General features: G+C 45.2%; 1 protein-coding gene across 2 annotated transcripts in view; it reads right to left on the bottom strand.

Annotated features, from left to right (window-relative positions):
- Window positions 1-1320: 1320 nt before the first annotated feature.
- LOC130282311 (beta-microseminoprotein-like) overlaps window positions 1321-24271 on the bottom strand; it is a 65685-nt gene continuing 42734 nt past the window's right edge. For both annotated transcript variants that reach the window (XR_008846333.1, XM_056530414.1), the window contains exons 3-4: window positions 9606-9711; window positions 1321-1454 (exon numbers count right to left, since the gene is read on the bottom strand). Coding sequence is in view for 1 of the 2 variants with exons in the window: in XM_056530414.1 (XP_056386389.1) it covers window positions 1412-1454; window positions 9606-9711 (149 nt within the window). In the remaining variant the exon portion in view is untranslated. The remainder of the gene's footprint in view (window positions 1455-9605; window positions 9712-24271) is intronic.

Genomic DNA, 24271 nt, shown 5'->3' with positions numbered 1-24271 from the left:
ATTAAAGCCACAGAAAATTAAGTCCCCTGTTCACAGTTCTTCTGGCTCTCACAGGTGCACCATTTGAGCCCTTATACTCTATTTCTATTAAATACTCATTAACCCCTTAAGTACGCAGCCTATTTTGGCCTTCAGCACACAGGAACTTTTCATGTTTGCATTTTCGTTTTTCTCCACTTCACCTTCTAAGAGCCATAACTCTTCTATGTTTGCATCTACAGAGCCATATAAGGGCTTGTTATTTGCGCGACCAATTGTGCTTTGTAATGACACCTTTCATTGTAACATAAAATTTATGGCAAAACAAAAAAAAACTATTATAATAAAATATTATTTATGGTGGGAAATTGAAACGAAAACTGCTTTACAATAAAACTGATATGTTATCTTTATTATGTGGGTCAATACGACTAAAATGATACCCATCTTTACATGCTTTTCTATTATTGTACTACTTTTTAAAACTCAAAACATTTGTAACAAAAGAAATCTGTTGGGGCTATGACATCACACGCTCCCGGCGCCGGAGTTTGTTCTAAACGCTGAGCAGCGGAGTACCCCTTTAAAAGATATAAAATACAATTTTGTGTTTTCTGCTGTGCTACAGAAAGCCTTAAAGGGGTATTCCGGCTTTATACATCTTATCCCCTATCCAAAGGATAGGGGATAAGATGTATGAATGCAGGGGTCCCGACGCTGGGGACCCCTGCAATCTCGGTGCAGCCCCTGGCATTCTGTGCCGGGCGCTGTCTCCGAGACGTGGACGTGACGTCATGCCCACGCCCCCTAGTGACGTCATGCCAAGCCATTCATGTCTATGGAAGGGGGCGTGACAGTATAAAAAAAACCAAAGCTCTTCTGTATAATATATTAATCAATTAAACATCCCAGAATGTTTTACCTATTTGGTTTTGATAAATCGACCCCCAGGTAATCACAGAACAGACACTAATCAAACGAAATAAGTGTGAAAAATTCAGATTGCTAGTTTGATACATAGCTTAGACAGTAGTTTTTGAAGATCAAAGCTTCAATATACTGTGTGTGTAGACAGGACTGAATGAAAATTTACAGAAGATGGTAACACTAATGCCTTATCAGTGTATTTTTTCAAACATCAAACAATGCCCATTAACCATGAATATATTTGGGCTCACATGCATTCTTACCTTCAGTGTTCTACACCTTTAGAGTACTATTTTAAGTAGTATATATATATTGGTGGGACTTTTGGAGCTAAATTACAGACGGTATAAGACAAGGAAGCGTAAAGATCAGCCTGAGAGCACATTAAAGTTTTTTATTCTTTTTGGAGGAATGCTTTAAACATATTTTCGACCAATTATGTGTGCAATAAACATGTCTTGATCTTGACAATCCTGAATGTCCGAGATTTTAACCAATCCTTGACTCAGACTAGCTTTCCTTTTTTCGAATCTTCAAGCGCCTTATAACTATTGCAAAATAAAAAAAGAAATTAGAAAGTTCAAGATTTTAATACACACAAAAGTTTGACTACATTTCCTATAGGAATTTTAAATACACAATATTACATTATATCCTAAATAAATAAATAAGCACACACGTACACTCACACAAAATTACAATCTTTTCTTTTACAGCTGTAGAAGTATAGTACATGTACAGTAGTACATCACACGAAATATAAATCTGGATATTTTGCTTTTAATCTAAAGCATTCTGACATTTAACTAAACTTTGACATGTCATAGAGACATATCAAAAATTTTAAACGGTCAAGATCTGAGTGCTCAGACCCCCACCGATTGCTAAAAAGAGTATGTTTCTTTCCCCAGCTCACTCCTTTTCCTTGTTTTGCTACATTTAGGAAGTGCTTTCTAATGATTTCGGAGTTTCACAGGAATGAAAGCACGGCAGAGGAAAAATTTAAAAATATAATTTTGTAATGAAATTTTTAATTTTGATATTTGTTTCTGTAACACAGCAAGCATTAACAAAGAAAAAAATAATCTTTAGCATGTACATTACCCTAATTCTGCAGTTTTAAGAAATATTCCTCATATGGTGTACAATCTGTCTCAAACACAGGCCTCAAAATTGAAGGAAAATATTTCGGATTTTTGGGATGTTTTCAGGAATCATTTCAAGTTTGCAGTCTTTTGAGGTGTTGAGATGTCAAAACATAAAAACATCCCCCCAAAAGACCATATTTAGGAAACTACACCCTCAAGGTATTCATCTACAGGTATAGGGAATTTTTTAAGTTAATTTATGATTTTTTTTTGTGTTGTGCTATAAAAAATCTGCCCTTCACCTATTCTGGTCCTGCGTTGCATATTTAAATTGCCCCTGTCATTATACAAAGCTTTTGGCATGCTGCAGGGACATGTCAAAGTGCTCAGACCCCTACAGTAGCATGTAGAAAGAGTTAAGAGAAGAGCTACTAAACTAGTACAAGGATTACAGGATAAAACTTACCAGGAAAGGTTAAATGACCTTAACATGTATAGCGTGGAAGAAAGAAGAAACAGAGGGGATATGATAGAGACTTTTAAATACATAAAGGGAATCAGCACAGTAAAGGAGCATATTCATAAGAAGAAAAACTACCACAAGAGGACATAGTTTTAAATTAGAGGGGCAAAGGTTTAAAAGTAATATCAGGAAGTATTACTTTATTGAGAGAGTAGTGGATGCATGGAATAGCCTTCCTGCAGAAGTGGTCGCTGCAAATACAGTGAAGGAGTTTAAGCATGCATGGGATAAGCATAAGGCTATCCTTCATATTAGATAGGGCCAGGGACTATTGATAGGATTCAGATTATTGGGCAGACTAGATGGGCCAAATGGTTCTCATCTGCCGACACATTCTAAGTTTCTATGATTCTATGAAGCACAAAGTAGCGCACTTCATTCCCTGGCTGGCCACAATCAGGAGATTGCACCATGGAGCCTGTTCACAGCGGATGGAGATTGCGACTAGTTAGGGAGTGAAGAGTGTGACCACATGGTTCGCTCAGATATATCTAGAGATTGGTAAAGGTCTGACCCAACCGATCAATACATTACATGTCCGATTCTGATTTCTGTTTTACCTGTGACTGATCTCCTAACTCTACCTTTGCTTGATACCTGTGTACTGTATACTCTTGTCTGAGCTTGGCCTGGATTTCTGACTTGGAATCAGTGCTGTGTGCCTTGACTTTCTTGCCTCTACCTCACTTTGCTATCTTACCACCTACCCCTGATCCTGATGCCACACACTGGTGACTCCTGATTCACTGGGCCGATCACTACTGAAACTGAGACCCCTTTTGGTAGCTACCTGCTACCCGGGAGTAGGAACAAGGATCTTATAGGGGTACTCCGCCTCTATACATCTTATCCCCTATCCAAAGGATAGGGGTTAAGATGTCTGATCGCGTGGGTCCCCCGCTGGGGACCACCACAACCTGTCCAGCAGCACCCACTTGTCATTAGCTGCATGGAGTGAAGATTGCTCTGCTGACTCACGATACAGGGGCCGGAGTAACATGACGTCACGGTTCTGCACTCTTGTGACGTAACGCCACACCCCCTCAATGCAAATCTATGGGAGGGGGTGTGGTGCCATCAAGCCCCCTCCCATAGGCTTGCATTGATTGGGCGGGGTGTGAAGGCACAATGGGGCAGAGCCGTGAGTATCATGAGTCATCAGACATGGAGCGATCTTTGCTCTTTGCAGCTAATGATAAGTGGGTGCTGCAGGAGAGATTGCGGGGGTCCTCAGCGGCGATAGGGGATAAGATGTCTAGGGGCGGAGTACCCCTTTAAGCTAGAGGGTACTTAGATTATGTTCCAGAGTTTGACCCAAAGTCAGTTGAGTTGAGTAGTACAGTAGGTCCACACCCATTGTTTTGACACTCAGAACAGCATACCATTTGACCTTTGCCTTTCACCCTGAGACTGTACCACTCTTGTTCTATTATGCTTGTGTGTAGTATTGCAGCTAAGTTTCATTACAGTGTATGAAGCCAAGATGTAAGAACACTCACAACCATAAGACAGATATGGTGCTGTTTTTGGAAGTTATTTTTCTAATTCTGGATAACCCCTATAATGCCTGGGCTGCCTGAAAAAAAAAAGAAACAAACAAGACTCACCTGTGTCCATTCCCTCAGTGTCCTGGTATTTCACTCAGCTCCTTTGCCACCGTCTACTGGTCAGGCTGTGGCCAGCGCATCACAATACTGGTCAGCAAATTTCCAGCTGCAGCTATGTCCTGCCTCGGCTGGCAATAAGTTGAGTCATCTAGGCTCAATGCATCAAACTGCTGCTCAGCCTATTGCAGAGACATCACTGTGGCCGGGATTTACCGAACCTCAGTGTGACGGGCCGACCACGGTCGCACCTGTAAGAATACGGTGGTGGAGGAGTGGAGCAAGATAATGGGACACCAAGGGAGCGCAGGCAGGTGAGTCCTGTTTATTGTTTTATTTTCAGGCACCCAGGCATTATTGAATTTTTTTTTACCTTAAAGGGGTACTCCGGTGCTTAGACATCTTATCCCCTATCCAAAGGATAGGGGATAAGATGCCTGATCGCGGGAGTCCCTCCGCTGGGGACCCCCTTGATCTTGCACGCCGCACCCCATTTATAATCAGTCCCCGGAGCGTGTTCACTCCGGGTCTGATTACCGGCGACCACAGGGCCGACAGCGTGTGACAACACGCCTCCGCCCCGTGTGACATCACACTCCGCCCCTCAATGCAAGCCTATGGGAGGGGGCGTGATAGCTGTCATGCCCCCTCCCATAGGCTTGCATTCTCCTTTAAAGAATAACGCACAGATTCTTGTTTATACCCTTTTCTAATGCATTTTAACTGAGGTGACAGGCATGAGTTAGGCATCATATTGGATGTAAATCCATTACTGAATGACTTAAAAACACTGCCTATGTTTCATATGAATCCTCTATCTATGCAAAGAGATTGGGTATGGGATTTGATTAATGCACCTTGTCGTCTAATTAGGCTAATTAAAAAATGTGCAATTAAGGATAGGGGATAAGTTTCAGATCGCGGGGGTTCCGACCGCTTGGGCCCCCCGTCATCTCTTGTACGGGGCCCTGACAGCCCACGGGAAGGAGGCGTGTTGACCACCACGAAGCGGTGGCTGACACGCCCCCTCAATACAACTCTATGGCAGAGCCGGAGCACTGCCTTCGGCACGCCTCCTTCCCACGGGCTGTCGGGGCCCCGTACAGGAGATTGCGGGGGGACCAGCGGTCGGACCCCCTGCGATCTGAAACTTATCCCCTATCCTTAGGATAAGTTTCTTCATGCATATGTGAAATTAATTGCGGAGAATCTTTTTTAGTTTTTAAGGAATGGGCATATTCCCCGAACCTTGTGTTCAGAGACCATATTGTGCAGCCTATGTAGAATCTGTTGCAAGATCAGATCACGGCATACATGACACAAAGTATGTTGTGTATGCTGTGATCTGTTCTTGCAACACAAGGTTCAGGGAACATGCCCATTCCTAAAAAAACTAAAAAAAAAAAAAAAGGTTATCCGCGATTAATTTCACATATGCTTGAAGAACATGCAGGAGAGATTACTGCCTTGAAGTTTCTAGGATTAGAAAAAGTTAATGCAGTTGAAGGATTAGATAGGCGAAAGGCACTGTTAAAGTGCGAGGCTAGGTGGATCATTCAGATCTGAGCATGGGGAAACCTGGATCTGAATGACCACCTCGACATGAGCGTTTTAGCATAGTATGGTATAAAAGTGTTAAGCTAGAAAGTAGTGTTGCTCGCGAATGTTCGCAATGCGAATTTTATTCGCGAATATCGCATATTCGCGAATTCACGAATATTCGCGAATATAGCACTATATATTCGTAATTACGAATATTCTTTATTTTTTTTTTCCACAGTACACATCACAGTGATCATCCCTCTCTGCTTCCAGCTTGTGTGGTGTAAGGAAGGCTCTAATACTACTGTGTGAGAGTGGCATCTGAATTTTCGCACATGTGAAAATTTGCATATGCTAATTTTTGCATATGCGAATTTTCGCTTATGCTAATCTTCGCACATGCTAATTTTCGCACATGCGAATTTTCCTTTATGCTAATTTTTGCATATGCGAAAATTGTATGCGAATATTACGAATATGCGAATTTAGCGAATATATGACGAATATTCGTCCATATATTTGTGAAATATCGTGAATTCGAATATAGCCTATGCCGCTCAACACTACTAGAAAGCAATGTTGTATGAAAAATCCTTCACATTAGCCGTCACTAGTAATGTCTATACAAAAGATGCCGACCTTGCCATTTAAAATTTTGTTCCTAATGGTTTTAAAAGTTGTAAATATATGCTATTTGTGCCTCTAGTGTGTCACACCCCTTCTCTGACGTGTCAGGTGTCAGAGAGTATTTACCTGACCTTCCGTGTCAGAGTAGGAGGGACTCGAGGAAGCGCCGGGAGCGGCGCAAAATAGCTATCGTCCTAGCATGCCGTTTGCCCGGTGCACCGCTGGATGTTTTATCGTATTGTATTAAATAAAGTAATGAAGATCTGATCATCCAACCGTGAGTGCCACTTGTCTTCTCTATCTCTGGTTGAAATTCGCACCTATATTCTCTGAAAGTAGAGCACCACGTCATATCAGGATATACATCTATGCTGCTACAATTGCTGTAAGACAGACCACTGCCCAAGACGGAGGTGATAGTCAGTGCTAACCTTACCTTTTTCTTCCTATAAGTTTATTTTTGCCATCCAAATAGTGGCACATCTTCAAGTGAAAGTGTCAAATGGACAACCAAAATTGCCACATAGCAATTATCTTTAGAAGGCAGCATTGCTTCTCATGTGTGCTACAGGGTTTCCTTCTCAAAAAACAGATGGTGTACGGACAGAAGAATGGTGATGCACCTTCCTGAACCACTGATTTGTAAAAAAGATTAAATTATAGGGGAGATTTATCAAAACTGTGTAGAGTGGTGCAGTTGCCCATAGCAACCAATCAGACTGCTTCTTTTATTTTTATAAAATCCTCTGAAAAATGAAAGAAGCAATCTGATTAGTTGCTATGGGTAAGTGCTCTATTCTTCCTTTACACAGTTTTTGATAAATCTTCCACATTCTGCTTTCCAAAGTGTTTCTAGTGTCCTCTTCTTCCTCCCCGCAAGATTACAGTTTCTACCTTCCGTCTCCATGCATCCTATGTGTCCCCCTGCGTTCAGGGATCTGGCTCACCAAGCCAGAACCCCTCATCCCCATAAAATATTTTCTAGCTCCCTCTATACCTCGCACTTTTCCCATAACATATTAATATGTCAACACATTATTATCTTCTGTGCTAAGCTCATAGCACTGTGCCGCACACAATCTATCATGCTGGAACAGGTGACACTTCAACTCTAGATACAACTCTTTCTATGTAGTGCACTGGATGTTTAATTTGTGCACCACATTCACTGAGCAAGTAATCAACTATTAAGGCTACGTTCACACGGCAGAATCGTGTGAAATTCCTTGCGGAATTTTGTATGAAAATTCTGCATGAATTTATAGCAAAAACACTTTATTGGGATTCCACAGTCCCATTCACACAGTAGAATTTCCGCAGTGTGCGTTCCATAGCTGAAATTCTGTATACGAAGTAAAAATATAAGTTTCCCTGAATCTATTGAAGTCAATGGGTCTTGAATCTGTGGGGTAAATGTGGAATTTGTGGATAATGGGGGAAATTTATCAAAACCTGTGCAAAGGAAAAGTTGCTGAGTTGCCCATAGCAACCAATCAGATCGCTTGTTTCATTTTGCAGAGGCCTTGTTAAAAATGAAAGAAGCAAGCTGATTGGTTGCTTTGGGCAACTGGGCAACTTTGCTCTGGACTAGTTTTGATAAATCTCCCCCAATGTGTGCAAAATGTGCAAGTTTGTGTAGAATGTTTGCGGATTTAGTAGGTTATCACAAAATTCAAGATGCAGGAGTGATGCTGTAGGAATTCTGGAAATTGTAGGTAACTAATTGAATTTGTTTTATAACAAAATTTTATTTTATTTCTAAGCAGGGAACCATTTTTAGGAGCAGGCAGGGAAAAGAAGAGAGGGATGCGGAAGATGTAAAAATGGAAGACAGGTAAGATAATGTATAATTTATTGTGATATATGCTCCCTGAATGATTGATGTATTTATTTGATGGCTTTTTATTTTTTTAATGGCGTGTCAGTTAATAATATAAATTTATAGCGTGAGATGTAATTTTAAGCTTAAGTTAGTGTTTAAATGTGTATTTTTATGCCATTTGTATTTTTATTAACATTTAAAATATGTTCAATGTGTGTTTCAAACTTGCCATAACCTTATTTTATGTTAACAAGTTTAAATCTATCGCTCAAAACACTGCACACAGAAAGTAGGTAAAGTGGATTCATACTTTAATTGCCCTTAAAGGGCAATTAAAGTATGAATCCCAAAGGACAGGGGATAAGATGTCTGATCGTGTGTGGGGGGGGTCGCTGCTGGTCACCCCCCCATGATCTCGGTGCAGCACCCACATTCTATGCCAGGCTGCTGCTCCAGTCTCAGAAATCTCTGTGTTTGAAGACGTCATACCACGCCCCCTTGTGATGTCACACCACGCCCCCTCCATTCATGTCTATGGGAGGGGGTGTGATGATTCTAAAATCAATAAACTTGCGGTTTGAGCAGTTAAAGGGGTACTTCGGTGGGAATCATTTTGGCTCCAGTTATACAGATTTGTAAATTACTTCTATTTAAAAATCTTAATCCTTCCAGCACTTATCAGCTGCTCTATGCTCCACAGGAGGTTCTTTTCTTTTTGAATTTCTTTTCTGTCTGACCACGGTGCTCTCTGCTGACACCTCTGTCCATGTCAGGAGAGGATTGTTATGGGAATTTGATCCTATAGACAGAGGTGTCAACAGAGCACTATGGTCAGACTAAAAAGAACAACTAAACTTCCTCTGTAGTATACAGCAACTGAGAAGTACTGGAAGGATTAAGATTCCAGCCCCTGTCATAGAAGGGGAGAGGGCGCAGGGCTTACAAGTACGCCCTGCTTGATTAAGAAGTTAATAGAAGTAATTTACAAATCTGTTCAACTTTCTGGAGCTAGTTGAAAAAATTGTTTTCCACCAGAGTACCCCCTTAAGTTTGTGGTCAGGATAATTAAAGTATGAATCCACTTGACCTTCTTTCTGCACAAATTCTGCACTGATTCTGTAAAAGAAATGCAGAATTCTGCCAAAATGAATGTGGAAGAAGGAATGGCCACTTTCTTGTGAAAGTCAGGCATGGTGCAAATTTAGTTTAATTAGTGCAACATCATTGTTTATCTGGTTAACTGAGAAAGCATTTTATTATTGATTAACTATACAGTATATCTAGTAGAAGAGAAGTAGAGAAGAGAAACTTCTTCATTGCTATCACTGTTTGTGTTCTAGAACCTCAGATTACAAATGTGTATATTATTTGTTGTTATACAACCTTGAGAATGAAAATTGATTTATACATCTTATTTTCAAAAATTTTACTAAACAATACATAGAACACATCCATTACCTTCTTTTTGTTTAGCATAGTTCATAAAAACTTACTTTACACAACATTGCATGGACCCATCTGAGTAACATGAGCAGTCTAAAACATCCTCAGCTCTAAAGTCGCTGTCAAGTTCATATAACTTTCCTTCATGAAAACAACCTGGAAGAGAGAGAAATTGAATCAGCAGGAGAAGAAAAGGAAAGAGGACAAAGTGGTACTTTATATCTTACACACTGTAATCCCTAGAACACTGATGTTTAGCTAATGACAAAGGAAACATGTGGCTAGGATTAAGATATGAATGTAAAGGAAGTAACACTGAACAATGTGGGGTGTAAAAGTACCCCTCTCATGTGATTTGCTGATTTCAAGCTCAAAGGCCATTAGGAGACAGCATTGGGGAATGGGGTGTTTTACACAGTTAAAGGTTCACAAGCCGGTCCCAGTGTCGCAGTCAGAGCAGGAGAGAGATAGAGATAGACAGGTACACAGAGAGAAATAGAGATAGATAGAGATATTCAACTTAGCCACTTTAATTCAACTTAGCCATTGAACCCTTGTCTAGTGTGCTAGAGGCAGGGAACACCATAGAGGTGATTGCTATTGGGAACCAGAGCGTTACCCATGCTCTGTTTGTGGGTGATCTCTTGATCTTCCAGATAAATCCTGTCAGGGACCTGGGCACTGTGTTTGACTGGTTGACGGACTTTGGGCTTGAGTACGGGTATAGAGTTAATATTAACAAGAGTGTATTGTTAGACCTGTCTCCGTAGTCTGGTGTCCTTTCGGAAGCCATTTTGCCACTGCCCATTTCCTTGTCCAGGACTTCTCTGAAATATCTGGGGATCCGAGTAGGTAGATCTCCCAAGTCCCTATTTCCCGCCTTTGATACAAATCATAGTAGACGGGTGGGTCTCCCTCCCTCTCCCCTTATTAGCCAAATGTCAGCTATTAAAGATGTTACGTTTCTGTCCTGGGTATGGACAATCAGCTGTACCACCAATGGAGGAGTGTGGGCATCACAACTGTTGCCCATTTTCTACATAAGAGGGAACCTCGCTACATCTCCTTTTCAAAACCCATGACATTGTAATTTAGGCCTGGGACATCACTGTCACGATGCCGGCTGGCAGGAGGTGGATCCTCTGTGCCAGAGAGGGATTGGCGTGGACCGTGCTAGTGGACCGGTTCTAAGTTACTACTGGTATTCACCAGAGCCCGCCGCAAAGCGGGATGGTCTTGCAGCGGCGGTAGTAACCAGGTCGTATCCACTAGCAACGGCTCAACCTCTCTGACTGCTGAAGATAGGCGCGGTACAAGGGAGTAGACAAGAGCAAGGTCGGACGTAGCAGAAGGTCGGGGCAGGCAGCAAGGATCGTAGTCAGGGGCAACGGCAGGAGGTCTGGAACACAGGCTAGGAACACACAAGGAAACGCTTTCACTGGCACGATGGCAACAAGATCCGGCGAGGGAGTGCAGGGGAAGTGAGGTATACATAGGGAGTGCACAGGTGAACACACTAATTAGAACAACTGCGCCAATCAGTGGCGCAGTGGCCCTTTAAATCGCAGAGACCCGGAGCGCGCGCGCCCTAGGGAGCGGGGCCGCGCGCGCCGGGACAGGACCGACGGAGAGCGAGTCAGGTACGGGAGCCGGGGTGCGCATCGCGAGCGGGCGCCACCCGCATCGCGAATCGCATCCCGGCTGGAGGCGGTATCGCAGCGCACCCGGTCAGTGGATCTGACCGGGGCGCTGCAGTAGCGAGGGTGTTGCGAGCGCTCCGGGGAGGAGCGGGGACCCGGAGCGCTCGGCGTAACAGTACCCCCCCCCCTTGGGTCTCCCCCTCTTCTTGGAGCCTGAGAACCTGAGGACCAGACTTTTGTCTAGGATATTGTCCTCAGGTTCCCAGGATCTCTCTTCAGGACCACAGCCCTCCCAATCAACCAAAAAAAAAGTTTTCCCTCTGACCTTCTTGGAGGCCAGTATCTCCTTTACGGAGAAGATGTCAGAAGAACCGGAAACAGGAGTGGGAGAAACAAGTTTGGGAGAAAAACGGTTGATGATGAGTGGTTTAAGAAGAGAGACATGAAAGGCATTAGGAATACGAAGAGAAGGAGGAAGAAGAAGTTTGTAAGAGACAGGATTAATTTGGCACAAGATTTTGAAAGGACCAAGATAGCGTGGTCCCAATTTGTAGCTGGGGACACGGAAGCGGCCATATTTAGCGGAGAGCCATACCTTGTCTCCGGGAGAAAAACTGGGGGGAGCTCTTCTTTTCTTATCGGCAAACTTTTTCATGCGAGATGAAGCCTGTAAAAGAGAATTTTGGGTCTCTTTCCATATGGTGGAAAGATCACGAGTTACGTCATCCACAGCGGGCAAACCAGAGGGCAAGGGAGTAGGGAGGGGGGGAAGAGGGTGACGGCCGTACACCACGAAAAATGGGGATTTGGAAGAAGACTCAGAGACTCTGAAGTTGTACGAGAATTCGGCCCATGGTAGAAGATCTGCCCAGTCATCCTGGCGGGAGGAAACAAAATGCCGTAAATAGTCACCCAGGACCTGGTTAATTCTTTCTACTTGCCCATTGGATTGAGGATGATAAGCAGAAGAGAAGTTTAATTTAATCTTGAGTTGTTTACAGAGAGCCCTCCAGAATTTTGACACGAATTGGACGCCTCTATCCGAGACGATCTGCGTGGGCAAACCGTGAAGACGAAAAATGTGTACAAAAAATTGTTTTGCCAACTGAGGCGCTGAAGGAAGACCAGGAAGAGGAATAAAATGTGCCATCTTGGAAAATCGATCAACGACCACCCAAACAACGGTGTTGCCACGGGATGGGGGTAAGTCTGTAATAAAGTCCATACCAATCAGAGACCAAGGCTGTTCGGGGACAGGCAGAGGATGAAGGAGACCAGCAGGCTTCTGGCGAGGAGTCTTATCCCGGGCACAGACAGTACAGGCCCGCACAAAATCAACAACATCCGTCTCCAGAGTCGGCCACCAATAGAAACGAGAGATGAGTTGCAAGGACTTTTTGATGTCCGCATGGCCAGCGAGGTGGGAGGAGTGACCCCATTTGAGGATTCCGAGGCGTTGGTGTGGAGAAACGAAGGTCTTCCCTGGAGGAGTTTGCCTGATGGAGGCTGGAGAAGTGGAGATCAGACAGTCAGGAGGAATGATGTGTTGAGGAGAGAGCTCTACTTCCGAGGCATCCGAGGAACGAGAGAGAGCATCGGCCCTAATGTTCTTGTCGGCAGGGCGAAAATGAATTTCAAAATTAAAACGGGCAAAGAACAGAGACCACCTGGCCTGGCGAGGATTCAGCCGTTGGGCAGACTGGAGATAGGAGAGATTCTTGTGATCGGTGTAAATGATAACTGGAAATTTTGATCCCTCCAGCAGATGCCTCCATTCCTCAAGTGCCAATTTAATGGCCAGTAGTTCTCGATCCCCGATGGAGTAGTTCCTCTCCGCCGGAGAGAAGGTCCTAGAAAAAAAACCACAAGTAACAGCATGCCCGGAAGAATTTTTTTGTAGAAGGACCGCTCCAGCTCCCACTGAGGAGGCATCAACCTCCAATAGGAAGGGTTTAGATGGGTCAGGTCTGGAGAGCACGGGAGCAGAAGAAAAGGCAGACTTGAGCCGTTTAAATGCGTCTTCCGCTTGAGGAGACCAGGACTTAGGATTGGCATTCTTCTTGGTTAAAGCCACGATAGGAGCCACAATAGTGGAAAAATGAGGAATAAATTGTCTGTAATAATTGGCGAACCCCAAAAAACGTTGGATAGCACGGAGTCCGGAGGGGCGTGGCCAATCTAAGACGGCAGAGAGTTTATCTGGGTCCATTTGTAGTCCCTGGCCAGAGACCAAGTATCCTAGGAAAGGAAGAGATTGACATTCAAACAGACATTTCTCCATTTTGGCATAAAGTTGATTGTCTCGAAGTCTCTGAAGAACCATGCGGACATGCTGGCGGTGTTCTTCTAAGTTGGCAGAAAAAATCAGAATATCGTCCAGATACACAACAACACAGGAATATAAGAGATCACGAAAAATTTCATTAACAAAGTCTTGGAAGACGGCAGGGGCGTTGCACAGGCCAAAGGGCATGACCAGATACTCAAAGTGTCCATCTCTAGTGTTAAATGCTGTTTTCCATTCGTCCCCCTCCCTGATGCGGATGAGATTATAAGCACCTCTTAAGTCCAGTTTGGTAAAGATGTGGGCACCTTGAAGGCGATCAAAAAGTTCTGAGATAAGAGGTAGGGGGTAGCGGTTCTTTACCGTGATTTTATTAAGTCCGCGGTAGTCAATGCAAGGACGTAGGGAGCCATCTTTTTTGGACACAAAGAAAAATCCAGCTCCGGCAGGAGAGGAGGATTTGCGGATAAACCCCTTTTTTAAATTTTCCTGGATGTATTCAGACATAGCAAGAGTCTCTGGGGCGGACAAAGGATAAATTCTGCCCCGGGGTGGAGTAGTGCCCGGGAGGAGGTCAATAGGACAGTCATAAGGCCTGTGAGGAGGTAAAGTCTCAGCTTGTTTTTTGCAAAAAACATCAGCATAGTCCATATAAGCCTTAGGTAGACCGGTTACAGGGGGAACCACAGGGTCACGGCAGGGAGTACTGGGAACCGGTTTAAGACAGTCCTTGAAACAAGAAGTACCCCAGCTCTTGATCTCTCCTGTGGACCAATCAAGGGTTGGGGAATGGCGTTGAAGCCATGGTAGTCCAAGGAGAATTTCGGAAGTGCAATTGGAGAGGACCAAAAACTCAATTTTTTCGTGATGAGGTCCGATGCACATTAGGAGGGGCTCCGTGCGGTAACGTACGGTACAGTCCAATCTTTCATTGTTAACACAATTGATGTAGAGGGGTCTGGCGAGACTGGTCACCGGGATGTTGAACCTGTTGATGAGAGAGGCCAAAATAAAATTTCCTGCAGATCCGGAATCCAAGAAGGCCATGGTAGAGAAGGAGAAGGTAGAGGCAGATATCCGCACAGGCACAGTAAGGCGTGGAGAAGCAGAGTTGACATCAAGAACTGTCTCACCTTTGTGCGGAGTCAGCGTACGTCTTTCCAGGCGGGGAGGACGGATAGGACAATCCTTCAGGAAGTGTTCGGTACCGGCACAGTACAGGCAAAGATTCTCCATGCGGCGTCGTGTCCTCTCTTGAGGTGTCAAGCGAGACCGGTCAACTTGCATAGCCTCCACGGCGGGAGGCACAGGAACGGATTGCAGAGGACCAGAGGAGAGAGGAGCCGGGGAGAAAAAACGCCTCGTGCGAACAGAGTCCATATCCTGGCGGAGCTCCTGACGCCTTTCGGAAAAACGCATGTCAATGCGAGTGGCTAGATGAATGAGTTCATGCAGGTTAGCAGGAATTTCTCGTGCGGCCAGAACATCTTTAATGTTGCTGGATAGGCCTTTTTTAAAGGTCGCGCAGAGGGCCTCATTATTCCAGGATAGTTCGGAAGCAAGAGTACGGAATTGTATGGCGTACTCGCCAACGGAAGAATTACCCTGGACCAGGTTCAGCAGGGCAGTCTCAGCAGAAGAGGCTCGGGCAGGTTCCTCAAAGACACTTCGAATTTCCGAGAAGAAGGAGTGTACAGAGGCAGTGACGGGGTCATTGCGGTCCCAGAGCGGTGTGGCCCATGACAGAGCTTTCCCAGACAGAAGGCTGACTACGAAAGCCACCTTAGACCTTTCGGTAGGAAACTGGTCCGACATCATCTCCAAGTGCAGGGAACATTGTGAAAGAAAGCCACGGCAAAACTTAGAGTCCCCATCAAATTTATCCGGCAAGGATAGTCGTAGGCTGGAAGCGGCCACTCGCTGCGGGGGAGGTGCAGGAGCTGGCGGAGGAGATGATTGCTGAAGCTGTGGTAGTAGCTGCTGTAGCATCACGGTCAGTTGAGACAGCTGATGGCCTTGTTGCGCTATCTGTTGTGACTGCTGGGCGACCACCGTGGTGAGGTCGGCGACAACTGGCAGAGGAACTTCAGCGGGATCCATGGCCGGATCTACTGTCACGATGCCGGCTGGCAGGAGGTGGATCCTCTGTGCCAGAGAGGGATTGGCGTGGACCGTGCTAGTGGACCGGTTCTAAGTTACTACTGGTATTCACCAGAGCCCGCCGCAAAGCGGGATGGTCTTGCAGCGGCGGTAGTAACCAGGTCGTATCCACTAGCAACGGCTCAACCTCTCTGACTGCTGAAGATAGGCGCGGTACAAGGGAGTAGACAAGAGCAAGGTCGGACGTAGCAGAAGGTCGGGGCAGGCAGCAAGGATCGTAGTCAGGGGCAACGGCAGGAGGTCTGGAACACAGGCTAGGAACACACAAGGAAACGCTTTCACTGGCACGATGGCAACAAGATCCGGCGAGGGAGTGCAGGGGAAGTGAGGTATACATAGGGAGTGCACAGGTGAACACACTAATTAGAACAACTGCGCCAATCAGTGGCGCAGTGGCCCTTTAAATCGCAGAGACCTGGCGCGCGCGCGCCCTAGGGAGCGGGGCCGCGCGCGCCGGGACAGGACCGACGGAGAGCGAGTCAGGTACGGGAGCCGGGGTGCGCATCGCGAGCGGGCGCCACCCGCATCGCGAATCACATCCCGGCTGGAGGCGGTATCGCAGCGCACCCGGTCAATGGATCTGACCGGGGCGCTGCAGTAGCGAGGGTGTTGCGAGCGCTCCGGGGAGGAGCGGGGACCCGGAGCGCTCGGCGTAACAATCACCTCCCTTACTGTCAGATTATGTCAGATTACCTTTTAATTCCTTTGTTTCCTTAGGAGCTCCTTACCATTCTCTTGTAGTTCTGCATTGACTCATAAAGAGAAAAGAGGACTGCCCGAATTGTGTCATGCCCACCGGTGAATGGGTTCTGGGTTACCCTCTTTGCGTTCCTTGGTGACAAACTATGAGTCTCACTTCCACTGGACCCATTCTTGATAGTGCTGCACATAGAACCAGATGACACTCCGGTAACTTTATTGGTTCATCTGATCAACCTGGTAGTGAAACTTTGTCTACTGGCGAAATGGCTGTTGCCGACCATGCCTTCCACATCGGAAGTGATCTTGCAGGTTAAGAAATGTCAGTTGTTGTTTTTGTTTTTTTTGACATAACTCAGTCGCATTAGGGAAAAGTCAGCGAAATCCTTTTTAAAAAAAATGGAAAATATTTATATTGACAAGAGATAAGCAAATTTTAGAATAATTTGATTTGGCTGATTCGGGAAATTTCCGATCCAAATTTATTTGCCGCGAATCGCTGTTAAAAATGTCTATTTCTGGGCTACAGAGAGCCTCAATAGGGGTGTAGAACACTTCGCCTTGTTGTAACACACATACGGAGTGTGCTGCGTTAGTGAAATAATACTGTTATTCAGTATGAAATGCAGAATAAAGGCGTCGCTACTACAATCACTGCCGCAGAACGGCACAATGACAGCCTGGTAATTGGAATGCGCAAACTTTAAATCCTTTTTTGAGGATCCATTGGAGGGCAAGTCTGGTGCCAGCAGCTGTGGTAATTCTAGCTCCAATAGTATATAATTGCTGCAATGTATAAGTTGCTGCAGTGAAAAAGCTTGTACTTGTATCTTAAAATTGAGTTGTGGTCCACCGCGAGGCCAGCCACTGCCTGTCTCAGCCCCTGCCTCTCAGCGCACCCTCATGCTCATGACCATGACTTAGTGTCCACTTGAAAAGAGAGGGACTGCAACACCAGCAACTTGGACATAAGAACATTCAGCGTCTGCACCGTTGGATGAATGGGCGCAAACTACTATAATTTGCTGCAGTGATAAAGCTCGTCTTTATATCTTAAAATCGAACTGACGGTCCGTGCATGCAAGGCCAGCAACCACCTGTCCCAGCCCCTGCCTCTCAGCCCCCCATGCTCATGACTGAGTGTCCCGGGTGCCCAAAGCATTTACTTTGAAAAAATACTGTCAAACTACAAGATCAATATAACAAGGAGATCACATGGTGGCACAATGACAGAGCCTAGAAGTGGCAGCAGTATGAGGAGACCATCTGGCTGCGAAATGCCACAGCCTGGAGGTGGCGGCAGCCTATGTAGGCTGCAGAGCGGCACATTGACAGAGTATTGTGTCAGCAGTTTGTCCTCCCTCTCAGTGGTGCAGGCCTGACCCAGGAGGGCTACTGGGTTGATCCTGCTAGTTTGATATGCTTGGCTAAAATATCAAGCCATGCACATGTAAGTACTGGCACGGCTGGTACTGCGAAACTGCGTATGATACTGTGAATGTTTAATTTAATCAGGTATGGTTTAATTTTCTCACTCCAACCTATTTCTTTGGATTCTTGTGATAATTCCAGAAAAAAATATATGATGACTAGAGATGATAGAATTTTCTGAAAAATTGGATTTGTCCGATTAGCCAAATTTTTCAAAAAAGTTTGGTTTGATCTGAATTTATTTGCGTCTAATAACTATAAAAAAAACTGACATGAGCCAGTGGAGACCAAAGGGCGGCAGAATGACACAAGAATGACACAGCCTGGAGGTGGCAGCAGTGGCGATAATTCCAACTCCAATAGTGTATAATTGCTACTACAAAATCAATATAACAAAATCACATGGCAGCACAATGACAGAGCCCAGAGGTGGCGGCAGCCTGATGAGACCATAGGGCCTCACAATTGGAAAGATAAAAGATCATTTTTAAAATGTAAATTGAAGATTTTAAATAGATGATGAACATTAAAATTTTAGTTTAATGTGCCAACAGAGTGAGGAGACCACATGGCGGCAGAATCACACAGCCTGGAGGTGGCAGCAGCCATGGTAATTCCAGCTCCAATAGTGTATAATTACTACTACAAGATCAATATAACAAGATCACATGGCGGCACAATGACAGAGTCTAGAGCTGGCAGCAGCCTAACGAGACAATATGGCCTCACAAAAAGATTAAAGATATTTTTTAAAAGGCAAAGTGAAGATTTTAACCCCTTCAGGACGGAGCCCATTTTGGCCTTAAGGACCGGAGCGTTTTTTGCACATCTGACCACTGTCACTTTAAACATTAATAACTCTTGAATGCTTTTAGTTATCATTCTGATTCCGAGAATGTTTTTTCGTGACATATTCTACTTTAACATAGTGGTAAATTTTTGTCGATACTTGCATCCTTTCTTGGTGAAAAATCCGTAAATTTGATGAAAAATTTGAAAATTTTGCATTTTTCTAACTTTGAAGCTCTCTGCTTGTAAGGAAAATGGATATTACGAATACATTTTTTTTTGGTTCACATATACAATATGTCTACTTTATGTTTGCATCATAAAATTTATGAGTTATTACTTTAGGAAGACACCAGAGGGCTTCAACGGTCAGCAGCAATTTTCCGATTTTTCACAAAATTTTCAAACTCAGTATTTTTCAGGGACCAGTTCAGGTTTGAAGTGGATTTGAAGGGTCTTCATATTAGAAATACCCCATAAATGACCCCATTATAAAAACTACACCCCCCAAAGTATTCAAAATGACATTCAGTAAGCGTTTTAACCCTTTAGGTGTTTCACACGAATAGCAGCAAAGTGAAGGAGAAAATTCACAATCTTCATTTTTTACACTCACATGTTCTTGTAGACCCAATTTTTGAATTTTTACAAGGGGTAAAAGGACAAAAATTTTACTTGTATTTGTAGCCCAATTTCTCTCGAGTAAGGACATACCTCATATGTCTATGTAAAGTGTTCGGCGGGCGCAGTAGAAGGCTCAGAACGGAAGGAGCGACAAGGGGATTTTGGAGAGTACGTTTTTCTGAAATGGTTTTTGGGGGGCATGTTACCTTTAGGAAGCCCTTATGGTGCCAGAACAGCAAAAAAAAAACACATGGCATACCATTTTGGAAACTAGACCCCTCGGGGAATGTAACATGGGATAAAGTGAACCTTAATACCCCACAGGTGTTTCACGACTTTTGCAAATGTAAAAAAAAAAAAAAAAAATTTTTACCTAAAATGCTTGTTTTCCCAAAAAATTTTTATTTTTTAAAAGGGTAATAGCAGAAAATACCCCTAAAAATTTGAAGCCCAATTTCTCCCGATTCAGAAAACACCCCAAATGGGGGTGAAAAGTGCTCTGCTGGCGCACTACAGGTCTCAGAAGAGAAGGAGTCACATTTGGCTTTTTGAACGCAAATTTTTCTCTGGGGGCATGCCGCATTTAGGAAGCCCCTATGGTGCCAGGACAGCAAAAAAAAACCACATGGCATACCATTTTGGAAACTAGACCCCTCGGGAAACGTAACAAGGGGTTAAGTGAACCTTTATACCCCACAGGTGTTTCACGACTTTTGCATATGTAAAAAAAAAAATTTTTTTTACCTAAAATGCTTGTTTTCCCAAAAATTTTACATTTTTAAAAAGGGTAAAAGCAGAAAATACCCCCAAAAATTTGTAACACAATTTCTCCCGAGTACGGCGATACCCCATATGTGACCCTAAACTGTTGCCTTGAAATACGACAGGGCTCCAAAGTGAGAGCGCCATGCGCATTTGAGGCCTACATTAGGGATTGCATAGGGGTGGACATAGGGGTATTCTACGCCAGTGATTCCCAAACAGGGTGCCTCCAGCTGTTTCAAAACTCCCAGCATGCCTGGACAGTCAACGGCTGTCCGACAATACTGGGAGTTGTTTTGCAACAGCTGGAGGCTCCGTTCTGGAAACAGTGGCGTACCAGACGTTTTTCATTTTTATTGGGGAGGGGAGGGGGGCTGTGTAGGGGTATGTGTATATGTAGTGTTTTTTACTTTTTATTTTATTTTTTGTGTTAGTGTAGTGTAGTGTTTTTAGGGTACAGTCGCACGGGCAGGGGTTCACAGTAGTTTCTCGCTGGCAATTTGAGCTGCAGCAGAAAGTTTGCGGCAGCTCAAATTTGCAGCCAGATACTTACTGTAATCCTCCGCCCATGTGAGTGTACCCTGTACGTTCACATTGGGGGGGGGACATCCAGCTGTTGCATAACTACAACTCCCAGCATGCCCGTTGGCTGTCGGTGACTGCTGAGAGTTGCAGTTTTGCAACAACTGTAGGCACACTGGTTATGTATCACTGAGTTTGTGACCTAACTCAGTGTTTCACAACCAGTGTGCCTCCAGCTGTTGCAAAACTACAACTCCCAGCATGTACGGTGCATGGTGTACGGTGACTGCTGAGAGTTGTAGTTTGCAACAGCTGGAGGCACACCGGTCGTGAAACACTGAATTAGGTAAAAAAAAACTCTGAGTTTCACAACCAGTGTGCCTTCAGCTGTTGCAAAACTACAACTCTCAGCAGTCACCGACAGCCAACGGGCATGCTGGGAGTTGTAGTTATGCAACCAGCAGATGCACCACTACAACTCCCAGCATGCACTTTAGCTGTTTGTGCAAGCTGGGAGTTGTAGTTATACAACAGCTGAAGGTACACTTTTCCATAGAAAGAATGTGCCTCCAGCTGTTGCAAAACCATAAGTCCCAGCATGCCCATAAGGGAATGCTGGGAGTTGTGGTGGTCTGCCTCCTGCTGTTGCATAACTACAGCTCCCAGCATGCCCTTTTTGCATGCTGGGAGCTGTTGCTAAGCAACAGCAGGAGGCTGTCACTCACCTCCAACGATCCAGACGCTGCAGGTCAGTCCCGCCGCCGCAGCTGCTCCTGGGGCCCCGATCCCAACATTGACGCTGGGGATCGGGGTCCCCAGCACCCGGAGTGCACGTCCCGCACCCGCTCACGTCCTCCGGAAGAGGGGCGGAGCGGGTGCGGGAGTGACACCCGCAGCAGGCGCCCTGATTGGTCGGCCGGTAATCCGGCCGACGAATCAGGGCGATCGTGAGGTGGCACCAGTGCCACCTCACCCCTGCAGGCTCTGGCTGTTCGGGGCCGTCAGAGACGGCCCCGAACAGCCAGTAATTCCGGGTCATCGGGTCACTGGAGACCCGATTGACCCGGAATCGCCGCAGATCGCTGGACTGAATTGTCCAGCGATCTGCGGCGATCGCCGACATGGGGGGGCATAATGACCCCCCTGGACGATATGCCGGGATGCCTGCTGAACGATTTCAGCAGGCATCCGGCTCCCGTCCCCAACCGGCTAGCGGTGGGGGCCGGAATTCCCACGGGCGTATGGATACGCCCTCGGTCCTTAAGGACTCGGGATGCAGGGCGTATCCATACGCCCTATGTCCTGAAGAGGTTAAATAGATGATGAACATTAAAATTTTAATTTAATGTGCCAGCAGCATGAGGAGACACCATGGTGACAGAATGACACATCCTGGAGGTGGCAGCAGCATGAGGAGACCATACAGCGGCCTAATGAAACAGCCTGGAGGTGGCGGCAGCATGTTGAGACCATATGGTGGCAGAATGACACAGCCTGGAGGTGGCAGCAGCGTGAAGCTGATTTTCCCACCAACAATCCGCACTGACTGACTGCTACTGCTGCCGACTCCAGGAACCCCTGTTACACTACCTCACGGGAAGGTAGGCTGCCGCATAGCAGGTGGTCTACCTTGGGCACATTTGTCTCTAGACTTGCCACTGCTGCCACCATGCTGACTCCCAACCATGCTACAACCTTGCTGGCTCAGCTGCTGCCTCACGGGCAACCTGCAACCCTCTTCTCCTGATAATGATAAAGCTCCTTCTGCACCTGGCTCCCAAGTGCAATCGGCTTCATCATCATTGAGTTGTGTCTGCATGTCACTGATGTCCTCCTCAGGTTCCTCAACAGTGTCTGTTTCAGGAGCCTGAACACTCGCAACACCACCTCCCACGCCACTCTCCTCATCAGTATTTTCCCACCTAGCAGAGGAAGCGGCGGATGTCTCCTCCAATTCTTGGCTGGGCAGTAGCAGCTGACTGTCCTCTAGTAGATTGCCCTCACTAAATAGTGGAGCTGAACCCACAGCATACGATACTCCTGTGGGGGAGAGAACAGCATAAGACAGAGGCAATTGGAGGACAGGGATTGCTCCTTGGCCATGCCAAACTGAGGGTTGTATTTGAGGAGCCCATCGACTGTTGAGTGGTGGTGTCAGATGTCACTTGGGATGAAGTGGATGACCGAGTTAACCAATCAATGATGGTAGATGAGTTGCTGGTCGAGAAATGACAGCTACCTGATACCGGAAGCTCAGGCCATTTTCTGCGACTCCTACTGCCATGCGCCCCTAGTCTGCTGCGACCTCTGCCTGCACCTGATGAATTTAGGCCTCTGCCACTGTGCACGTCCTGACAATTCTCTGCCTGATATACTTATACACCATATTACTCTTATGAGAGGAAAAACTGTATTAGGCTACAAAAGCAGGTGTGTAGTTTTGGCTGGCCTTTCAGAGTAACTAGGCCCTTATGACTTTAAAAGGAACAAAATCGTACACCATCTATGTACATACAGGTTACACTTATGAGAGGACAATACGCTCCACTATGCCTACAACCTATATTAGGCAATAAAAGCAGGTGACTATGGCTTTTAGTGCTCACCCTAACTGGCCCCTATTAGCTTTAGAGTTGTAGTACACCCCAGTGCACCAGTACAGGGTCGTTGTGTAGTACACCCAAAAGTGTTCTTTTGTAGGGCTGTGACATCACAGGGGCTGGTTGGCTGCATGCCCCCATGTGATTCATCTGTCCGTCCCACCTTCCCAGGATTCCTTGCCTCACGTCCTCACACGTGGATCCACCATTTTAGCCCCACAGCCTGCAGATCATGGAGTCCATGAAGCAATCCGTTAAAACAAATCGTGACAATATTCGGATTGGTTATGAATCAAAAAAAATTTGAAATTCGCAATTAATTCGGATTCGTCATATTTAATTCGCTCATCTCTAATAGTGACTTTTCTTAGTGATGAGTAAATTCTTCAAGTGACTACTCCATTCCAGTCCACATCTTGATACCTCACCATGGGTTTGGCAGAGTCTCTGGGACGATTGGAGATCCCTGATAGTTCAGGGAGCTCTTTAGTGGGGTGAGACATACCGTCTAATGTTAATTCACTGTTGGATGGCCTGACAAAGCTGCGCTTCTCCTAAATTTTGTGTATCACTGATGTTACCTTGTAAAGGTTTTGCTTGCTATTTATCCTTGTGCCTTGCATATTTTCTATGTAGCCATGATTGTGGGATGTTGCTCCTGTGGGGAGCTAGCAAAGATGTTCATGGGACAGGGATGGGGGACTATCAGGAGAGTTGGGGTGTTTGAGATTGTCGTTGATGTTTGTCTGAACATGTAAATGGGGCCTAACATGTATCTGGCCCCTGGGCCAATACCACATACCTCCCTGTATTCACTTGGTCGTTTATGTTACTTACTGTCAGGGATTGTCACGGCTTTCAGTTACATTTTTTGTAATATATTTGATTACCCAATAAATAAATAAAAACTTTTGGAAAGACAATACCTAAATCTTATATAGAACTCCTAAATACATCTAAATATATCCCAGACCAGCTAAAGAAATTATACACTTTACAGGGCCCTGCTAACATGTGTGAGAGGAAGTCAAACATAGTGGTTAATATACATGTTACAGAATAACTTATAACTTATACTTATTACTTGTCCTTTTGTTGTTGCAGTTGTTCTCTTCCAGTTAAACAATTTCAAGATATCACTCTTCTTATATGGTACTTGTTATATACAGTATGCACCCTTGAATAAAGGTAAAGTACTTGTAATA

Source organism: Hyla sarda, chromosome 7 (genome assembly GCF_029499605.1).
Source record: "Hyla sarda isolate aHylSar1 chromosome 7, aHylSar1.hap1, whole genome shotgun sequence".
Classification (NCBI taxonomy): domain Eukaryota; kingdom Metazoa; phylum Chordata; class Amphibia; order Anura; family Hylidae; genus Hyla; species Hyla sarda.
This window is presented reverse-complemented; position numbering and strand designations above follow the sequence as displayed.